Genomic DNA, 21,394 nt, shown 5'->3' with positions numbered 1-21,394 from the left:
GTAGTGGACAGTAAAGAAGGTTACCTCAGATTACAACGGGACCTTGATCAGAAGGGCCAATGGGCTGAGGAATGGCAGTTGGAGGTTAATGTAGATAAATATGAGGTGCTGCATTTTGGAAAATCAAATCAGAGCAGGACTTTTACACTTAATGGTAAGTTCCTTGGAAGTGTTGCTGAACAAAGAGACCTTGGAGTTCAGGTTGATAGTTCCTTAGAAGTAGAGACGCAGGCAGATTGGATAGTAAAGAAGGCGTTTGGTGTGCTTTCCTTTGTTGGTCAGAGCATCGAGGATAGATGTTGGGAGCTCATGTTGCCAATGTACAGAACATTGGTCAGGCCACGTTTGGAATATTGCATGTAATTTTGGTCTGCTTCCTATCGGAAAGATGTTGTGAAACTAGAAAATGTGTAGAAAAGATTTACAGGGATGTTGCCAGGGTTGGAGATTGGAGGGTAGGAAGGTTTTATGGGGATTTGGGCCAAGTGCTGGCAAATGGGACTAGATTAGGTTAGGATATCTGGGCTGCATGGATGAGCTGGGCCGAAGGGTCTGTTCCGTGCTGTACATCTGTGTCACTCTGTGAGACTCCATGGGATTCTCTGCCCAAGAGAGCAGTTGAGACAGCTTCATGAAGTTTATTGAAGACGCAGTTGGATCGGTTTTTGCATGGTAGGGGAATTAAGGGTAGTCGGGATAGTGCAGGTTGGTGGAGCTGTGATCTTAATGAATGACGGAGCAGGCTTGACCAAATGGTCTACTCTGCTTCTGTTACTTTGAATCTGTAACACTGCATTTCTCGCGGCCGGAGTTTTCCCACGGCACAAAGGAGGTTTTCTATAGTATATTTAAACCCCTTGCTTTGCTTGAACTCAAACTGCATAGACTTGGAGGAGAGTGGGATTTGCAAAGTGTCCTCCCCTCCACACGTGCCTTAACTGCAGGACAGCTGTCCGGCCCGCCCTCCATTGTTGACGTCACAATGCGGATGCAGCCCTGTCAGTTTCAGAGTGAAACTCCCTCCCTCTGGGCAACATCTGGGGGTAAAGCAATGTCTCCCCCTTTCCATATACCATCCTCCAGCAGCGAGGGGGAAGGGGAGGTAGGGGTGGGTGAAACACTGTTCACTTGTAGCAACTGGAGTGAATCCAGGGAGGGAGCAGACACTCCAAAGGTGCTCAAATACTTTCTATCTCTCTTAAAGCTATTTTCCTTGTGTATTCCCTCAGTTTGGCACGTATACAGTTTGCACCCTAGAAAAGGATTGCTCCTTTCCTCATGTTCACAACTAAAAGGTTAGATTCTCAAGGAACTGAGCAGCATTTAAGGGATTGGCACATTGCTCGAAAAATGGAGGACTACCTGGGCCTGTGGCTCGTTAGTCTAGGGGTATGATTCTCGCTTCGGGCCTTCTGCTGCGTGGGCATGCGAGAGATCCCGGGTTCAAATCCCGGACGAGCCCTTGTTTCTTACACTGCCTTGTGCAAAAACGGCCAGTCAATACTTTCAAAAAGCAGCTTATGAACGCGGCAAGGGCAGCACTTATTCAAAGAGAATACGTGCTTGACTTCACACAGAGGTTGGTGGGAGTTTGGAACGCGTTGCCAGCAGAGGCAGGCACGGCAGAATCATTTAAAATGCGTCTGGGTAAATGCATGAATGGGTGGGGAGTAGAGGGATACAGATCCTTCGGAATTGACCGACAGGTTTAGACAGTACATTTGGATCGGCTCAAGCTTGAAGGGCCTGTTCCTGAGCTGTAAACTTTCTTTGTTCTATATGGTGTATATCTGATATTGTTGACTGTTGTAAAAGTTTCTTTGTAATTATTATTCACCTTCTAATGTAGTAATGGAGTTACGTCCTTTTTTTGTCATAATGTTTTATTTAATAGGTCAGCAGGAAGTCATTCAGCAATTTTACTGCCTTCCTTTTCTCAAGCAGCCTTAACATTTCATTTTCATATCCTTGATTCAGCTCCATTTCCAGCATCTTTGTAGGCAGTTTGTTCCATGTTATTGTCACTGAAATGAAGTTTTCCTCCATGCACAGCTAAGCCGATCTGGCTGCATGAGGGTTTTCAGGTTTCTGTGGCCTGGATAATATGTGATCAGCAGACATCTCGCAATCTACAGGAATTGCCATCAATGTTATGTTCATTAACTGTACTGACAGTGATCACTTTTTTGTGATTTTTCTTTGCAGGATGACATGCAGAAAGAAATCTGAAAACAAATGATACATCAACTTCTGACAGAGCCACTTGATTCACTGGGACTTGAATATCAGCAGCCATTCCAATCAAGAAGGCATGTTTGCTTTTGTTTGTTTGAGAGATTTTGGACAGTCCTGTGGCAGGAAGAATACTGAGACACCGAGTGAGGGAGATTCAGTGCGCTGACTGTGAAAAGTGCTTCAAACCATTTACTCAGCTTGGAGGAATCAAAGTCTTACCCCTCAAGGTGAGAAAGACTATGTACCCGTTCTGTTTGTAATTTCAATCCCAGAGCAACACAAGGAAAGCTCCCTCCAAAGGGGAAACGTTGGAAATGTGGGGTCTGTGGGAATGGATTCCCTTCCCCATCCTTGCTGGAAACCCACAGACGCATTCACAGCGGGTGAGGCCATTCACCTGCTCAGTGTGTCGGAAGGGCTTCAGTCGGATCTGCCATCTGCAGACGCATGAGTGAGTCCACAAGGGAGAGAAGCCATTCACGTGCCCCATGTGCGGGAGGGGTTTCACTCAGTCAGCTGCACTGCTGACCCACCAGCGGGTCCACCTGGAGAGAGGCCGTTCACCTGCTGTATGTGCCGGAAGGGATTCACCTGCTCCTCCCACCTGCGGAGGCACCAGCGAGTTCACGCGCCATCACAGCGGGGTTGAAGGAGCGATGGCCGAGTGCCAAGTGCTTATGCACGAAACGTCGATTCTCCTGCTCCTTGGATGCTGCCGGACCTGCTGTGCTTTTCCAACACCACACTCTCGACTCTGATCGCCAGCATCAGCAGTTTTCACCTTCTCCTCGAGGGCAATGTTGGACTTGTCTTTTATTCACTCATTCACTCCTTACAGCCGGTCCTTTGTTGTGGCCTAACTGCACATACATCAATGCAAGTTTCAGAAAGATTTGTGCAGCTTTTTTTTGAAAAAAAATAACATTCTTCCCGACTGTAACGAAGTTTCTGAATATTTGGTTTTAGTTATTCTCAATTTTAAAAATCAGCTATTTCTCACATGCCGTGTTTCCCAGATAAAGTCATCACCATCCATTCTCTCTCTTCCCTGAGAAAAACTTCATACAGCGATCAAAGAGGGCTGAGGCACGAGAAAGGACGATTGTGGGGGTGGGGTGGGTGGGTGAAGGGGTCGCTGGTGGTGGCGGAGAAGGGAGGAAAATGGACAGGGGAACAGACTGGGGTTCAGAGGTTTGGGGGAGAGAATAGAGGGTGCAGTATGAGGAGAGAGAATAGGCAGGGGGCAGTGGATGGGGAGAAAATGGACAGGGGGGCAGAATGTGAAGATAGAGACAGCACAAATGCCACCTTCTCCAGGACTCGTGTCAGTGTCCCACGAACTGGAACCCACTCCTCCCACATTTCTCAAAAGACGCATGGCTAAGGCAGTGGAATCATATCATCTCTACAGGCCATTCACACCGACCTTCCCAACAGCATCCCACTGAGACTCACTCGTTTAGGCTACAGCCCTGCAGTTCCCCATGGCTATTTCCTGACGAAGGGTTTTGCCCGAAACGTCGAGTGTACTGCTCCTCGGATGCTCCCTGACCTGCTGTGCTTTTCCAGCACCACACTCTCGACCCTAATCTCCAGCATCTGCAGTCCTCACTTTCGCCCAGTAAGGGGTGAATGTTCTATTCCTCGTCTTTTAGATCTTTTAAAATCTTTCCCCCACACCCTAAACCTTTACCCTCTAGTTTTGGAATACCTCTTACCTAGGGAAAAGACAGAAACGTTGAGCAGACAGACAAAATGCAAAAGAAATAAAATCATAATTTTCCAGCATTTGGACGCTTAATATTTGTCATGATCGGGAGGTGCCCGTGTTGGACTAAGGTGTACGAAGTTAAAAATCACACAACTCCAGGTTACAGTCCAATAGGCTTGTTTGGAAGCACTAGCTTTCGGAGCGCTGCTACTTCATCAGGTGGTTGTGGAATATAAGATCGTAAGATCATAAATTCTGTGTCTTACGATGTTATACTCTACAATCAGCTGATGAAGGCGCAGGGCTCCGAAAGCTAGTGCCTCCAAATAAGTCTGTTGGACTATCACCAGGTGCTTTGTGATTTTTAACTTTAAAATTTGCAACAAATTCCTGCACACTGAGCATGCTCAGCGGTGTCAGCAAGCACTGCGCATACTCTTGGGTGTCCACAGAAACGGCGAGCGAGCTCCTTTCCATGGAGCAATGGAGAACCTTGGAGGACCGGAAGGAGTCTGGTCCTCCTGCCAATCAGAGCCGGCCATTGTGGAAATGCGGAGGTTGGACCATGAACTCTGAAGCTGCTGCTGTTCTTTTCTCTCTGCATAAGGTTAAACTTCACCCCAGACTGTAACTTCCTTCCTCTGTCTAACATTTGTGAGTACAACAGTGTTTTTCTCACCACTTTCTCATTCTGGGGTTCAAGAGTGAACCGAGGGAGGGGCCAGACTCTGGAAAAGTTGATCCAGGTCTGTGTGTCAACTTGCAAACACATGGAAAATGCAATATCACAATGTGAAGTTATAGCCTTTGTAGTGTGAAAAAATAGCAGAAAGGAGGTGCATTGTTTAAATGGTGATATGTTGAGATGTGGCGAAAGTGAGATGCTGGAGTTCAGAGTTGAATATTGTGGCGCTGGAAAACCACAGTCGGTCAGGCAGCAACTGAGGAGGAGGAGAATCGACGTTTCGGGCACGAGCCCTTCATCAGGAGTGATGTGTGGATAGACAAAGGGGCCTTACTGTCCTTCTACACCAGTCACTGCCAGTTGTCAGAAAGTGCAGCAAGCAATGAGCAAAGCAAGTGGTATATCAGCAAGAGGAATTGAGTTCAGAAGTGGGCATGTCTTCCTGCAGTTAGGTCGGTTATTGAATGTATTCAAGGCTGAGTTCATGTGACTTTGAAGAACAAAGAAGTTATGGGAAACGGCAAGAAAACGGTTTTAAAACCAGTACAGAACAGTTACAGAGTCATACAGCACAGAAACAGACCATACAATCGAACGAGTCCATGCTGACGGTGTTCTGAAACTAAACTGGTCCCACCTGCCAGTGATTGTCCCATATCTCTCCGACCCTTTCCTATTCATGTACTTATCCAAATGTCTTTTAAACATTGTAACTGTACCTGCATCCAGCAACTCCTCTGGACATTGATTCCTCACACGAACTACTCTTTATCTTTTAAAAAAAAGGTGCCCCTCATTTCTTTTTAAAATATTTCTTTCTTCACCTTCAAAATTTGCTCCCTAATCTTGAAACACCCACACCAGGGAAAGAATACCTGCCGTTCACCTCATCTATACCTCTCATGATTTTATAATCCTCTCTAAGGTCACCTCTCAACCTCTGATGCTCCAGTGAAAAAAGACCCAGCCTTTCCATCTAGATGCAGGTATATTTATATCCAGTTATGAACTGTTCAATACTGGTGCCAGCTGGAAAGACAAATGACCTATTCCTGCTTCCAATTCTCTCACTGTGTCCAGGACGGCAAGAGACCATACGACATTGGTGCAGAAATTAAGCCATTTAGCCCATCAGATCTGCTCCACCATTCAATCACGGCTTATACGTTTCTCGACCCCATTTTGAAATATGGATTTTGGAAAGGCAGATCAGGGCAGGATCTACACATTTAATGGGGAGTGTTGTTGAATAAACATACCTTCGAGTGTTGGTTCATAGTGGAGTCGCAGGTAGGCAGGATAGCAAAGAAGGTTTTTGGTATATTTGCTTTAAAAGGTCAGTGCATTTCAATACAGATGTTGGGAGGTCATGTTGCGGCTGTACCTGACATTGATTAGGCCACTTTTGGAATACTGTGTTCGGTTCTGGTTTCTCTGCTACAGGAAAAGTGTTACGAACCTTTGCAAGGATTTGGAAAAGATTTACAAGGCTATTGCAAGAGTTGGAGGGTTTGATCTATATGGAGAGGCTGAATAGGCCGGGGCTGATTACTCTGGATCATTGGGGGCTGAGGGATGACTTTATAGAAGTTCATAAGGAGCATGGATAGGGTGAACAGCCAAAATCTTTTCCCCAGAGTGGGGGAGTCTAAAACTAGAGGGCATCGGTGTGATGTAAGAGGGGAAATATTTAAAAAGGAACTTTACAGGCACCTTTCTCACTAGGAAGTGGTGGAGGCTGGTATAATTAAAGCATGTTAAAAGGCATCTGGTAATCGGGAGAATTGAGAGGGATATGGGTTATGTGCTGACAAATGAGCACCATGTTAATTTGGGATATCTGTTCAGCACGGACAATTTGGACTGAAGGAAAGCAGAAGTGTCATTGTGAAGACTGGACTTTCAAAGCAGCTTTCAAAGATGTTTTGTCCTTACTGGGAGCAGAAGCTACAATGAAATCTTTCATTTGTGAGACAGCAACTGAGTGAGTGAGGACATTCAGGATATTGGTGGAAAGTGGGAATTTGTTGCAATGTGGAGTTGAAGTGATTTAAGTAAAGTGTGCTGAGTAAGGAGCCTAGTGAAGGGTTAGGTGAGTTTTTGTTTTAAACTGCTCATTCCTTTCAGCCTCCAACATTGTATTTCCAATGCTGTCCATTAGTGGGAGTGGTGAATCAGTAACTGGTATCGTTAGAAGCCTTATGATTTTCAGTACTGCAGGTATAGCATTGTCTCATCAGCTTTGTAAAGGTTACTGGCAGCAGCGGGAGGCGTGGGCTGGATTCACTGGAAATTATTAAGCAGTTTGATAACCTACGTACAAGAGGGCAGGGTGGGACTTGTGTTTCGATTTGCAGAAGGTGGGAAGTTCTGGTGCTGTGGTCCATGGCAAACACAACTGCGGTAAATCATAGAATCACTACAGCGTGGAAGCAGGCCATTCATCCCATCAAGTCCACACTGACCCATCCGACGAGCATGCCACCCAGACCCACCCTATCTAGTTATTTCTGCTGGTGAGTGAGACTAGGTCACAAGATTAGGGGGAGTAGGTTTAAGACAGAGGAGAAGGAACTGCTTTTCCCGGAGAGTGGTGAACCATTGGAATTCTCTGCCCAAAGAAGCAGTAGAAGCAGCCATATTCAAGACATAGTTCGATGGGACTTTGTATGGTAGGTGAATTTAGGATAGTCAGGATAATGCAGGTATGAGGAGCTGAGACGATGGATAGATAAGCCATGATATTAATGAATGGTGGAGTAGTTCGATGGACCAAATGACCTACTCTTGCTTCTGTTGCTGCAAATGTATGAACATGCATTTTTCATGGCCAATCCGTATCAAGGCAGGTGAGCAATGTGGTGATGTGGAAATGAACATCAGAGAATGATAGAAAGGGACACGGAAAGTAAATGTCCCAGTCCAAAGATGTGCAGGTCAGGTCAAATGATCATGCTAAATTGTCCATAGTGTTAGGTTCATTAATCAGAAAGAAATGGGTCTAGGTGGGTTACTCTTCAGGGTGTTGGTGTGGACTTGTTGGACCGAAGGGCCTGTTTCCACACTGAAGGGAATCGAATCTAATCAATCAAAACTGGATTCTTCAGAACACAAGAATTGAAACTGAAGACTGTATGGCTGAATGTGTGCTGCAATGTAACACAACTGAATGAATTGACTGCACACATTGAAGAGAATAATTATGATCTGAGACCCCTTACAGGGACATGGCTTCATGATGACAAGGATTGGATCTGAATATTGAGGGGGTACGTGGCATTCAAGTTGAATATGAAGCGAGGTAAAGGTCGAGGGTTGGCACTGCTAATCAAAGCACTAACAACATGGTACTCTGGTGTCAGCTCGGATTTCAGGTCCTGATGTCTCTGTCCTCTTCTCCCTGTTCCTACAGAGTAAGATGTTGTCTGTCCTCAGCTCAGCTGGCTTTCTGCTGAAACTTTGAGCCCCTTTTACACCTTCCAGAGCAATAAAACATTCAGTCGATCAAGGCCCAATACACAATATTCTCAGCCTGAGAACCATCCAGACTGAGAGAGTTATTGGAGCAGGGAATAAAACAAGAAAAATGAAACAAAATGAGACATAAATGCACATTTGGCGCTTAAAGTGTGTTCATTAGATAGTAAATCAGAATTAGGGGTCTCCCAGGATTCTTATCATCCCCTACTTGAGGAATTCTCTCTCCCTAACAATATTTACATCAACAGAAATAAAGCATCTGTTATCAAATAGACATAGAGATATACAGCACGGAAATAGACTTTTTGATCCAACACATCCATGCTGACAAGATGTCCTATATAAATCTAGTGTCCCATTTGCCAGCATTTGGCCCATATCCCTCCAAACCTTTCCTATTCACACACCCATCCAGATGCCTTTTAAATGTTGTAATTGTACCAGCCTCCACCACTTCCTCTAGCCTATTCACCCTATCCATGCCCCTCATGATTTTATAAATGTCCATAAGATCACCCCTCAGCCTCCGACGCTCCAGGGAAGCAGCCCCATCCTATTCAGGCTCTCCTTATACCACAAACTCTCCTACCCTGGCGACATCCCTATCAATCTTTTCTGCACACTTTCAAGTTTCACAACATCGTTCCTATCCTTCAGTAGGGAGACCAGAATCGAATGCAATAATCCAAAAGTGGCCGAACCAATGTCCTATTAAGCTACAACATGACCTCCCAACGCCTGTACACAATGCATTGAATGGGCCAAATGGCCTCTTTCTGCACTGCAGCGATCTAATGATTTGATTTTGTATCAGAGTCAATTTCAGTCACTATCTCTGGTTTATGGTGTGTCAGGGTGGGATCACCGGTACCAGAATTGCATGCAATAATCCAAACGTGGCCTAACCAATGTCTTCTACAGTCGCAACATGACCTCCCGACTCCTGCACCCAGTGCACTAACCAATAAAGGCAAGCATATCAAACACCTTCTTCACTATGCTGTCTATGTGCGACTCCCCTTTCAAGGAACTATGAACTTACCATCGAGTCATACAGCATGATCATGGACCTTTGGTCCAACCAGTCCATGCCAACCATAATCTCAAACTAAATCAGTCTCTCCTGCCTGCTGTTGGCCTGTATCCCTCCAAACCTTTCCTATTCATGTACTAAAACAAATGTCTTTTTATTGTACCCGCATCCACCGCTTCCTGAGGAGGTTCATCCCACACATCAGCCACCCTCTGTGTAAAATTAGTATTTGAATGGCAAGGATGAAGTTAAATTGAAATGGTTCATTAAAATAAACAGCTTCTACCAAACCCCTTACAGCAGGTATGGTAGCAACTCCAACTCTAGAGTCTCTCAAATCGGTATTTCCATGGAGTGGAGTGGGGAGTAAAGTGTTGGATTCACAGAGTGTTGGATTCTGAGAGTGTAAAGCTAACATTAAACCCCGTGCTTTGCTTGAACTCAAACCACGTTGACGTGGAGGAGATCGAAAGGAGTTTGCAAAGTGTCCTCCCCTCCCCATGTGCCTCAGCTGCAGGGCAGCGCAGGGGCAATGCGTTCCCACCCCATTGTGGACGTCTCAACGTGGAGGTAGCCCTGTCAATTTCAGAGTGAAACTCTCTCCCTCTGGGCAACATCTGGGAGCAAAGCAATGTCTCCCCCTTTCCATTCCTCAACCTGGGAGGGGGAGAGAGAGAGACAGGCGTGGGGGTGGGGGGGGGGGGGGGAGCGTGTGTGGTGTGGGGGTGGAGACTGTTCACTTGTAGCAACTGGAGTGACTCCATGGATTGCTCAGATGCTCTCTGTCCCTCTCAAAGGTATTTTCCTTGTGTTTTCCCTCAGTTTGGCACGTATAGAGTTTGCACCCTGGAAAAGGTTTCCTTCTTTCCTCATGTTCAGAATTATAAGGGTAGTTTCTCATGGAACTGAGCAGTATTTAAGGGATTGGCACATTGATTTCAAAGGAAGACATATGTTGCTTCATATGGTATATATCTGATATTGTTGGCTGTTATAAAAACTTTGTGTCTATGATTTTTCACCTTCTAATGCAGTAATGGAGTTACGTTCCATATTTCTTGTCTTTTTTTAATTTACTAGGACAGCAGGAAGTCATTCAGTAACTTCACTGGCTTTCTTTTCCCAAGCAGCCTTGACATTTCATGATCATATTCTTGATTCAGCTCCATTTCCAACACCTTTGTCGACAGCTTGTTCCAGGTCATTGCGATCTAAATTACGTTTTCCTCCATACACACTTAAGGCTATCTTGTTGCATGAGGGTTTTCTGCGTCCTGCATAACATATGGTCAGCACTCATCTAGCAATCTACAGGAATTGCCACCGATGTTATGTTCATTTAACAGTACTGACAGTGATCACTCAATTTGTGATTCTTTTTGCAGGAAGACATGCAGAAAGAAATCTGAAAACAAATGATACGTCATCATCTGACAGAGCCACTTGAATCAATGGGGCTTGAATATCAGCAGCCATTCAATTCGAGAAGAAATGTTTGCTTTTGTCTGTGTGAGAGAATGTGTGAGCGCGACACAAAGAATGCTCCCCTCATGGGGAAATCATGGAAATGTCGGGACTGTGGGATAGGGTTCCCTTCCCCATTGGGGCTAGACACCCACAGATGCGTTCTCACTAGGGAGACGCCGTTCTCCTGCTTAGTTTGCGGGAAGGGATTCAGTTGACTGTGCAGCCTGCAGACACACCAGCGAGTTCACATCAGGGAGCGGCTATTCATCTGCCACCATTGTGGGAAAGGATTCATTCAGTCGTCCCACCTGTAGACACACCAGCAGTTTCACAGTAGGGAGAGACCGTTCTCCTGCTCTCTGTGTGGGCAGCGATTCATCGATGCATCCCACCTCCCGAAACGCCAGTGGGTTCACCTGGGGGAGAGGCCGTTCACCTGCTCTGAGTGCAGGAAGGGATTTGTCGATTCCTACACCCTGCAGACCCACCAGCAGGTCCACATCGGAGAAGCGTCGTTTAGCTGCCTTAAGTGCGAGAAGAGCTTCAGTCATGTGGGCAACTTGTGGAGGCACCAGCCGATCCACACCAGAGAGGGGCCGTTCACATGCTCTGTGTGCGGGAAGGGGTTCACTCAGACATCTACACTGTAATCTACCAAAGGGTCCATATCATGGAGAGGGCGTTCATCTGCTTTCAGTGTGGAAAGGGCTTCACCCGCTCCTCCCAATTGCGGAGCCACCAGCGAGTTCTGGAATTTTTTGAGGATGTAACTCTGAAGATGGACAAGGGAGATCCAGTGGATGTAGTGTACCTGGACTTTCAGAAAGCCTTTGATAAGATCCCACATAGGACGTTAGTGAGCAAACTAAGGGCGCATGGTACTGGGGGCAAAGTACTGACTTGGATTGAAAATTTGTTGGCTGACAGGAAACAAGAGTAGTGATCAATGGCGCCCTTCCGGAATGGCAGGTGGAGACCAGTGGGGTACCGCAGGGATCAGTGCTGGGTCCCCAGCTTTTTACAATATATATTAATGATATAGAAGATGGTATTAATAGTAATATTAGCAAATTTGCTGATGATACAGAGCTGGGTGGCAGGGTGAAATGTGAGGAGGATGTTAGGAGATTACAGGGTGACCTGGACAGGTTAGCTGAGTGGAAAGATGCATGGCAGATGCAGTTTAATGTGGATAAATGTATGGTTATCCACATTGGTGGCAAGAACAGGAAGGCAGATTACTACCTAAATGGAGTCAAGTTAGGTAAAGGGGCAGTACAAAGAGATCTGGGTGTTCTTGTACACCAGTCAATGAAGGTAAGCATGCAGGTACAGCAGGTAGTGAAGAAAGCTAATAGCATGCTGGCCTGGAATATTGTGTGCAGTTCTGGTCTCCAAATTTGAGGAAAGACATTCTGGCTATTGAGGGAGTGCAGCGTAGGTTCACGAGGTCAATTCTTTGAATAGAGCGACTATCTTATGCTGAAAGATTGGAGCGACTGGGCTTGTATACCCTTGAGTTTAGAAGACTGAGAGGGGATCTGATTGAGACGTATAAGATTATTAAATGATTGGACACTCTGGAGGCAGGAAATATGTTTCCGCTGATGGGTGAGGCCCGAACCAGAGGACACAACTTAAAAATAAGGGGGAGGCCATTTAGCACAGAGATGAGGAGAAACGTCTTCACCCACAGAGTGGTGGCTGTGTGGAATGCTCTGCCCCAGAAGGCAGTGGAGGCCCAGACTCTGGATTCGTTTAAGAAAGAGTTGGATATTGCTCTCAAAGATAGTGGAATCAAGGGTTATGGAGATAAGGCAGGAACAGGATACTGATTGAGGATGATCAGCCATGATCATCATGAATGGTGGTGCAGGCTCGAAAGGCAGAATGGCCTACTCCTGCACCTATTGTCTATTGAGTTCACGTGCCATTGCAGGGGGATTGAAGGAGCGACGACCGAGTGCTATTATTGACTGGACTATCAACCCAGTTCCGGGGATTCCCGGGGTTTGAATCCAGCCGAGGCAGATAGTGGGATTGGAATTCGTTCAGAAATTTGGAGTTCTGAATCTAATAATGAAACCATTTTGGGGGGTAGAAACTGCCATCTAATTCACTCGTGTCCCATTTAGGAAAGGAAACTGCCATTGTGGGAAAGGATTCACTCAGTCATCTCAACTGCATCCTTTATCGGTCTGGCGTCCACCTGACTCCAGACCCACAGCAGCATGGTTGACCATTGACTGCCCCCTCCCCCCCATGTCAAATGAGTGGGAGTAACTTAAATGGATACAGTGTGTGGGTTGAAATTGCTGACTGAGGCAATACTTCCTTCAGCTTAAGGCTGTACCAAGGATCCAATTATAAAGGGACAACTCGGTGCTGACCAACAGTAAAGGAAGTGGAGTTGGGAGGAGTGTGTGAGCTTTGAGCTGTTTAAAAAAACGCTTCTTTTCATGCACTTTTTTTGCTGTGGAGATCTGAAGCTGTAACAAAGTTGGGTGGCAATAAAGGTTACTTGAACTTAACCCCAGTCTCAGACTGTCAATGAAAGCTATGAGATCCAATAGGTTTTTGTTTTAAAACTGCTCATTTCTTTCAACCTCTTGCACTAAGTTTCCAATATCGTGTATCAGAAGGAGCAGTGAATGAGTAGCTTATATCATTAGAAATTGTAAATTTTTCATCCCTGCAGGTATTGCATCGTTTCATCGACATTGTAAGGTTTACTGGCAGCACCTGGAGGTGTGGGATGTATTCACAAGAAACAAAGTTAAAAATCATACAACACCAGGTGAAAGTCCAACATGTTTATTTGGAAGCACTAACTTTCGGAACACTGCTCCTTCATCAGGTGTTTGTGGAACAGGATCGTAGGAGAATTTATAACAAAAGATCGCAGTTTCATGCAACAGAAATGATATAGACCAAATTTAGATTGTTGTGAAGTCTTTCATCTTTTAGAATGGGTTGCAGGTTTTGGTTCATTAATATGTAAATCCCAGAACTTGTTTGAAGACACATTCGAGACAACTGAAGGTCTGTATCCCAATCTTGAGTGAGACTGGTTCTATTTCCAAAGTAGGAATTTATAAAATCTCACATGGATTAACTGCCTGTAGATTGTATTTGGCTCAAAAAGCGCACAATGTATTTGCAAATATAAAATCACACTAAAGCCTTATATGTAAGTGCGCATGCATGAGAGTATGGGTGAGTGTGTGCGTGCTTGATAAAGTGTGTGAGTGATAGAGTATCAGCCTGTGAGAGGGTGTATTTGTGTGTGTGTCTGAGGGAGGGATCTGTGTGAATGTGAGAGTGTGTGCTTTGTGTGGGTGTGAGAGCGCGTGACAGTGAAGTGGGGTTACCTGTCATGTGACATGAATCCAAGGTCCTGGTTGATGCCATCCTCATGTGTTCCGAACTTGGATACTAGCCTCTGCTGGGCCACTAAAACTGAATAAGCAGTTACATAGCACACATTGGAGAGGGCAGGGTGGGATTTGTCTTTCGATTTGCAGATGTTGGGAGGTTCTGGGTGCTGGAAACTAGGGAACACACATGCTGGAGGACCTTCGCCTCAGAGAGATGCAGCTGGAAGCCAGGCTGCAGACACGTTGGGGGAATCATCAAACCCCCTACACTGTGAAAACAGGCCCTTTGGCCCAACAATGCACACTGACCCCCCCCCCCCCGCCGCCTTAGAGCATCCCACTCAATAACCTCCACAGCGAATCCCTGAATTTCGAACACCCAATCCACTCTAAGCTGCGCATCTTGGGAGGAAACCAGAGCACCCAGAGATTGGGGGGTGGTAGGAAAGTGCAAACTCCACACAGACAAACACCCTGAGGGTGGGATCGAACTCAAATCCCTGGCACTGTGAGGCAGCGGTGCTAACCACTGAGCTGCTGCCACGCCGCCCACAGTCTTGGATTGAAGGAATCGATTAACTTCATTCCAGGATTGAAGGAATCGATTGGCTTCATGCCAGTCCTGGTGACACTCCAACCCGTTTGGGAAATTGAATTTGCTTCCACAGAGTTTCCACGGTACAGGGGTCATTGCGTCTCAGCAGCTTCAACGATCAAAAGAAGGGCTCGTCTTCAGCGAAAACACTCGTCCACATTTCGCTACAGAGTTAAAGTTCTCTGCACAGTTAGAACCCTGGAACACTCCCACGCAGGCTGCGTGGAATCGCGGGGCTTCTCAAGTCACGTTGATGTTTGAAATAACTTCCCCTCCTGGATTTAAACGCTGCTGATATTCAGGCCCTGAGTAAATTTCTTGTGCACGCCTGAACAGCAAATCCTCCTCTGCTCATACCTTGAGAAAACAGATCATTGCTGTCAGTGCAGGGCAGGAAAAGATAATTCTAGTTTGTACCCAACAGCCTTCCCTATCTCCTACCCGAAATCTCTGTCTCCCATTTCCTCCACCTTTCAATGGATTCCAACTCGAATTCATCCTTCCATCCTCCTGTTTTTGCCCAGCTCCCCTCACCAGAAAGCGCTTACTCTCGGTTCAGTTTCTTACTCACTTCTTGCCATTCCCAGTATATTGCCCACATCTTTATTTAGTTTTTAAAACAGAAAGGCAGTGGTTTGCTGATGCCAGGATCTGAGGGTAATTGCGCTCACGCTCCAGATTCTCTCTCGCGTCATTCACAATAATCTGCACTGCACATGTGCAAAGAAGGGGATGCTGGGAGTGGGTGGGACGCATTCACCAACTCCCCATTCAATCAAGACCCAATCATGCCCACAGCGCCCCCTGTCTATTCTCTCTCGCTATCCCTAGCTTCACCCCTCTCACACACATGCCACCCACTGCACCTCCGTCCATTCTATCGCCATACCCTGTGCCCCCTGACCAGTCCAGTCTCTCGTCCACCCTCTGCCTTCCTCCATCCAGTCCCTCTCCCTACACTCATTCTCTCTCCTCCCACTCTCTGCCCCCTCCATTCTCTCTCTTCCCCCACCCTCTGCTCTCCATCTATTCCCTCTCTCTCCCCCGACTCTCTCCGAACATTCATTGTAGCTCTCTTTCTCCTCCACCCTCTGCCCCTTCCATTCTCTCCCCACCCACTGAAACACGTCCATTCTCTCTCCCCACACTCTGCAACCCCATTCTCTCTCTCTCTGACAATCGCTCTGCCCCCCACCCTGTGCACCCCCAGGGTTTCTCTAATTCCAATGCTCTGTCCCCGTATCCATTTCTCTCTCTCTCTTCCCCCTAGCCTCTGTTTCCTGTTCAATTTCTCTACCCGCACCCCCACCCTGATCCTTTCTTGTGCCTCGAGCGCTCTTTGATCACTGTATCAGCCCTTCTAAGGAGAGAGAGAGAGCGGTTGGTGATCACTCTACCTGGGAAATGGGAGGGTGTGGTGTGAGAAAGGCTGATCTTTAACATTGAGAACTGCTAAAATGATATTTACAAAAACATCAGTAAAGTTTGAAAGCAAATTCAATTATTTTTAAAAAACGCTGCAGACATTTTTCTGAAACTTGCATTGAAATCTGTGCAATTAGGCCCCAGTTGAGGGCCGGCTGTACGGATGGAATGGCCAATTACTCGTCTTGTGAAGTTGGTTCAGATTAAGTAGAAATAGAGTCATAGAGTTGCAGAGCAGGGAAACAAACCTTTCGGTGCATGCCAACCACATATTCTAAATTAATCTGGTGATCCGTTTGCCACCATTTGGCCCATATCTCTCTCAACCCTTCCTATTCATATACCCGTTCAGATGCCTCTTAAATGTTGTAATTGTTCCAGACTCGACCACTGTCTCTGGCAGCTCATTCCATACATATACCACGCTCTGCATGAAAATGTTACCAGTTCTGTCTCATTTAAACCTTTCCCCTCTCAACCTAAACCTATGCCCCTCCAGTTTTGGATTCCCTCTACCCTGGGGAAAAGACATTCAAAAGTTGAGCAGCCAGACAAAATGCAAAAGGAATAAACTGTTGAGCTCCAGGAAAACAAAAGAAGTAGGCTCCAGCCTTTTCTTCTCTCCGATTGGCAGTTGGACCAGCATCTCCACTGGGCATACTGCGCATGCTTCTCGATGTCAGGAAGCATTGCGCATGTACGCTGGTGTCAGCAAAATACTGCGCATGCTCTTTGCTGTCAGCGGAAATGGCACTCAATATTCTTCTGATCGACCCTGAAGGACCGGAAGGAGTGTGGTCCTCCTGCCATTGAGAGCCTCCTCACTATTGTCGGAATGCGGAAGTTGGACCATGCGCTTGTGAAGGTGTTGCTGCTCCTCTCTCTATGAATGAAGATTGAACTTCATCCCAGACTGCAACTTCTTTCCTCTGTCCAACATCTGTGAGTACAACACACTGTTCTCACCCCTTTTTCCATTTTATTTTTTCACTCTGGTGTTCAGTTCTTGACTTGCAGCAAAGCTGTTTCAGGTATGTGTCTTAATTGGCAAACACATGGTAAATGTAGTAACGCAGTGTGAAATTATAGCCTTTCCCATGAAATAAAAACAGAAAGGAGGTACATTGTTTAAATTGTGATATATAGGGATGTGGAGAAAGTGAGGACTGCAGATACCGGAAATCAGAGTCGAAAATTGTGGCGCTGGAAAAGCACAGCTGGTCTGACAGCATCCGAGATGCAGAACAGTCAACGTTTTGGGCAAAAGCCCTTCATCAGGAATGATGTGTGGATGTACAAACGTGCCTCAGCTACCTTCTGCTCAGGCTTTCTACTCCAGTCAATGCCAGTTGTCACATTGGTGCAGCAAGCAATCAGCAAGGCAAGTGGTATATTAGCAAGAGGAACTGAGTTCAAAGTGGGGATGCCTTCCTGTAGTTAGGGAGATATTGAATATATTCAAAGCTGAGTTCATCTGACTTTTCAATGTCAAAAATAGTTATGGGGGAAGGTGAAAATTTTTTTTAAAATATTTTTATTCGAAACTTTTTCAAATCTCTCACAAGACCTCTATATACAAAAAAGAACAATACCAAAATACAGAAAAATAGCAGTACAACAATGTCATATTATGATACTATTAATAATGAGTTAACTATTATTCTACAAGAACAAACTTAGCTTAAACTGAGCTACAATCAAACTGAAAACAAATAAAATTAAACATAATTTAAGTTAATTTGAATTCTATCACATTACTTTATTCTATTTCACTCACCACACCTCCATTAAGGCTCCAATCCATGGGAGTACCAGTTATTGCACCCGTATTCCTTTCACCCAGCCTTGCCCTCCCAGGGCCCCATGAGCGCCCAGACTGATTCCCACAGTTATACCACGGCTCTAATTAATACTGCTGATCAGTCTGCATCAATATAATTTGGAAAGGGCCGCCACGTCTTGTAAAACTACTATTTTGTGGTGCACCATATTTGTGAGGTCATCTTGGGGGGGATGCTCCATCATCAGCATATGCCACCCCATAAGCCCTGAGGGGTTTTCCAACATCCAATTCATTAAAATGTTCTTCCTTACACAGTCTGTTCCTGTGTTCTCTGAGAGAAGGCAAATTTAGCAACCCCAGAAGAAGAAATACCGGATTCACTTTAACTTCAATCCCCCAGGATGTCCTTCAGCTCCCTTACTATAGCACTCCAGTATCTCTGGATCTTACAACATGACCAACAGCAGTGTGTGAGTGCCTATACTAATTTTACATTTGGGACACCCTGGTGATGCTCCTCTCTGGCACCACATAAGCCCTGTGTAAAATCTTCAATTGCATGCCCTGTGCTTTGTTACATATTGAAATTTTCCTTTCATTTCCCATATATCTTGCCATGCTTCTAATGAAATATCCTATCCTAGCTCCCGATTCCACATCCTGGAGAGTCCCTCCACATCCCCTAAGGTACGTCCCTTCTGTAAATGATACAACGTACTAACTGAAAGAGCGCCTGTACACCAGAGTACTCTTTACTCCACATTTGTCCTGTAGTGCTGAGCCAGGAGCGTGGTCTTCCTCTGTATATAATCCCTTAGCCGAAAGTGCCGGAAAAGGTCCCTATTAGACAATGCATATTTCTGACTTAGCTGGCTAAATGAAATCAAGACCTAACCCTCGAATAAATCTTCCCTACAGGAGATTCCCTTATTCTCCCATGACTTAAAGCCGGAGTCCCTTGCCCCAGGTTTAAATCCTTGGGCTGCCACCAGTGGGGTAATCAGCGAGGTCATCAGCCAATTGCCCTTGTCTTGCCTCATTATCCTCCAGGTTTTCACTGTATTTAAAATGATTGTACTCTTACACTGCTCAGTCTCAGATTTCATCTTATCAACGAATAATAGATTAACTAGGGGACATCTCGACTGCAATGCTTCAACGTCAAGCAAAATCGACCCCGAGTCCCCCCGTACCCAGTCACCCACATATGCTAAGAAAGCGCTTATTTGATATCTCTTCAAGTCCAAAAGATCCACACCTCCTCACCCTATGAGAGCTTCAATTTGGTAAATTTAATTAGGGGGCGGCTGCGACACCAAATAAAAGAACCTAGCCAACGATTGAGCCTCAGTAATACTCATCTCGGTAGCAACAACAGGAGCATTCTCATGGGGTACAGTAGACGAGGAAGAACATTCATTTAAATCAGAGCTATTCGGCCTAACCATGATAACGGTAATCCGTCCCATCGCTGCAAATCCTGCTTTATCCTCTCCAGTAATTGTACATAGTTAGCTTTATACAGCTGGTGGAAGGCAGTGGTAATATAAATTCCCAAATACAAAAACCCTTTTGACGACCATCTAAACAGGAACTGCATTCCATCCTTCAGATCAGGCACCTCCACTAATTCACCCACCCCCCCACCCACCATCGGCATGGCTTCTGATTTTGTACAGTTGATCCTGCAGCCCGAAAAACTGCCAAATAAATTAATTGTTTGAATCAATCGAGGAACGGACTCCTCCAGATTGGCCAAGAACAAAAGGACGTCATCAGCATATGGGGTAATCTTATGTTCCCCCATTCCCACTCCTGGCGCCACTATTTCAGGATCCCTCCTGATAGCCTCAGCTAATGGCTCAATTGCCAAGGTAAATAGCAGCGGTGAAAGAGGACATCCCTGTCGACTACCTCTCCCAGTATAAAAGTTATCTGACTTAGTGCCATTTGTGATGACTGCTGCCTTAGGATCATTATACAACACCACCACCCATCTCGCAAAGGTTGCCCCCAGACCAAAGCGCTTGAGGACCACAAACAGGTACAGCCATTCTATCTGGCCAAATGCCTTTTCTGCATCTAGGGAGGCCACTGAACCCAGGATCAACCTTTGCTGGCATACCTGCACCATGTTCAGTACCCTCCTGATATTGTTGGAGGAGCTACGGCCCTTAACAAAACCCATCTGATCTTCTTTCACAATACAGAACAACACCTTTTCCAACCTCAGGGCCAGCGTCTTGGGTAGAATTTTAAAATCTACATTCAACAGTGAAATGGGTCTGTATGAAGCACATTCTTCGGGCTCTTTCCCCTTCTTTAAAATGAGGGAGATACTAGCCTCCCTAATCCTGTGCATATGAATAGCTATACATCCCCAGAGGTGGCTCCACCAACACATTTATGAATTCCTTATAGAATTCACTTGGGAATCCATCTGACCGCGGTGCTTTGCCACCTTGGAGATGCTTTATTGCATCCTGCACCTCCTGTATCGTCAAAGGCGTATTCAAAAGGAAACCTGTTCCGCGTTTTTACTAGGGAGGTGCAGGATCTCAAAAAAGGCCTGCATTCTCGCTGCACTGTGTTCATCTCCCTCCGACCGATATAACCCTGCAAAGTATTCCCTAAATCTAACATTAATCTTCTTTAACTCACGGGTAACTGTGCCAACCTTCTCTCTAACAGACATAATAGATTGGGAAGCATTTTCTTTCTCGTCATATATCTACCTGGCTTATCTCCAAATTCAAACAATCTTTGTTGAGCAAAGCATACATTTTTTTTCCCAGTGTGTGCAATCAGTTGGGAGCAGCCCGGAGAGCTGCAGCTTGACCAGTGACGGCCTATTATATTATACTTCCTCAGCTATCTGCAGACGGGTCTCCAACATCTGTTGTTGCTCCTTCCTCTGCGTCCTTCTAGTCGTTGAATAAAAAATAATCAGGCCTCATAAATATGCCTTAGTGGCCTCCTCCAGTATTTCCGGATTACTGGCCGTACCCGAGTTGATATCCCAGAAGGCTCTGAACTCTTGTGATGTACTCAACAAATTTGCTATCCCTTAACAGGAATGGGTCCATGCACCAGTGCTGTGCATCCGTTCCACCACTCTTGATTTTACCATCTAATTACACTGGAACATGGTCCGAGACAGCTATATTGCCAATTTCACCAGCCAATGTTCTGTCCAAGCAATCCAATGGCATTAAAAATTGTCAGTTCCCATGTGGTACTTACATGGGTTGGAAGCTGCCCCGATTGTGGGAAGGTGTTCACTCGCTCCTCCCACCTCGTGATTCACCGGCGGGTCCAGAACCGGTGAAAAACCCTTCCCCTACCCCAAATGTGGGAAGGCCTTCAGCGATTCCTCTGGTCTGCTGGCCCACTGGCGGGTCCACACCGGCGAGAGGCCATTCACCTGCTCTGTCTGCGGGAAGTACTTTACACGCTTTCCGACCTGCTGAAGCACCAGTGGGTCCACACTGGGGAAAGGCCCTTCAGCTGCTCTGTGTGCGGGAAGGGCTTTACCCAGGCCTCCCACCTGCTGACACACCGGTGGGTCCACACTGTAGAGAGGCCGTTCACCTGCCTCGAGTG

At 45.9% G+C, this 21,394-nt stretch overlaps 1 protein-coding gene and 1 non-coding gene across 2 annotated transcripts in view; one reads left to right on the top strand and one right to left on the bottom strand.

The window, feature by feature from the left end:
• LOC148143086 (uncharacterized) overlaps window positions 1-21,394 on the bottom strand; it is a 260,306-nt gene that overhangs the window by 85,444 nt on the left and 153,468 nt on the right. The window contains exon 4 of the mRNA XM_087973994.1: window positions 17,786-17,790. Within this exon, the coding sequence (XP_087830120.1) occupies window positions 17,786-17,790 (5 nt within the window). The remainder of the gene's footprint in view (window positions 1-17,785; window positions 17,791-21,394) is intronic.
• Window positions 1,373-1,462, top strand: trnap-cgg (transfer RNA proline (anticodon CGG)). Its single transcript is given in 2 exon segments — window positions 1,373-1,408; window positions 1,427-1,462. It is a non-coding gene; the product is annotated as a tRNA-Pro (tRNA).

Source organism: Chiloscyllium plagiosum, unplaced genomic scaffold (assembly GCF_037043375.1).
Source record: "Chiloscyllium plagiosum isolate Xiang-an unplaced genomic scaffold, Cpla_swu_hap1 HiC_scaffold_27, whole genome shotgun sequence".
Classification (NCBI taxonomy): domain Eukaryota; kingdom Metazoa; phylum Chordata; class Chondrichthyes; order Orectolobiformes; family Hemiscylliidae; genus Chiloscyllium; species Chiloscyllium plagiosum.
Note: the sequence above shows the minus strand (reverse complement) of the source record. Positions and strands in the feature narration are given on the sequence as shown.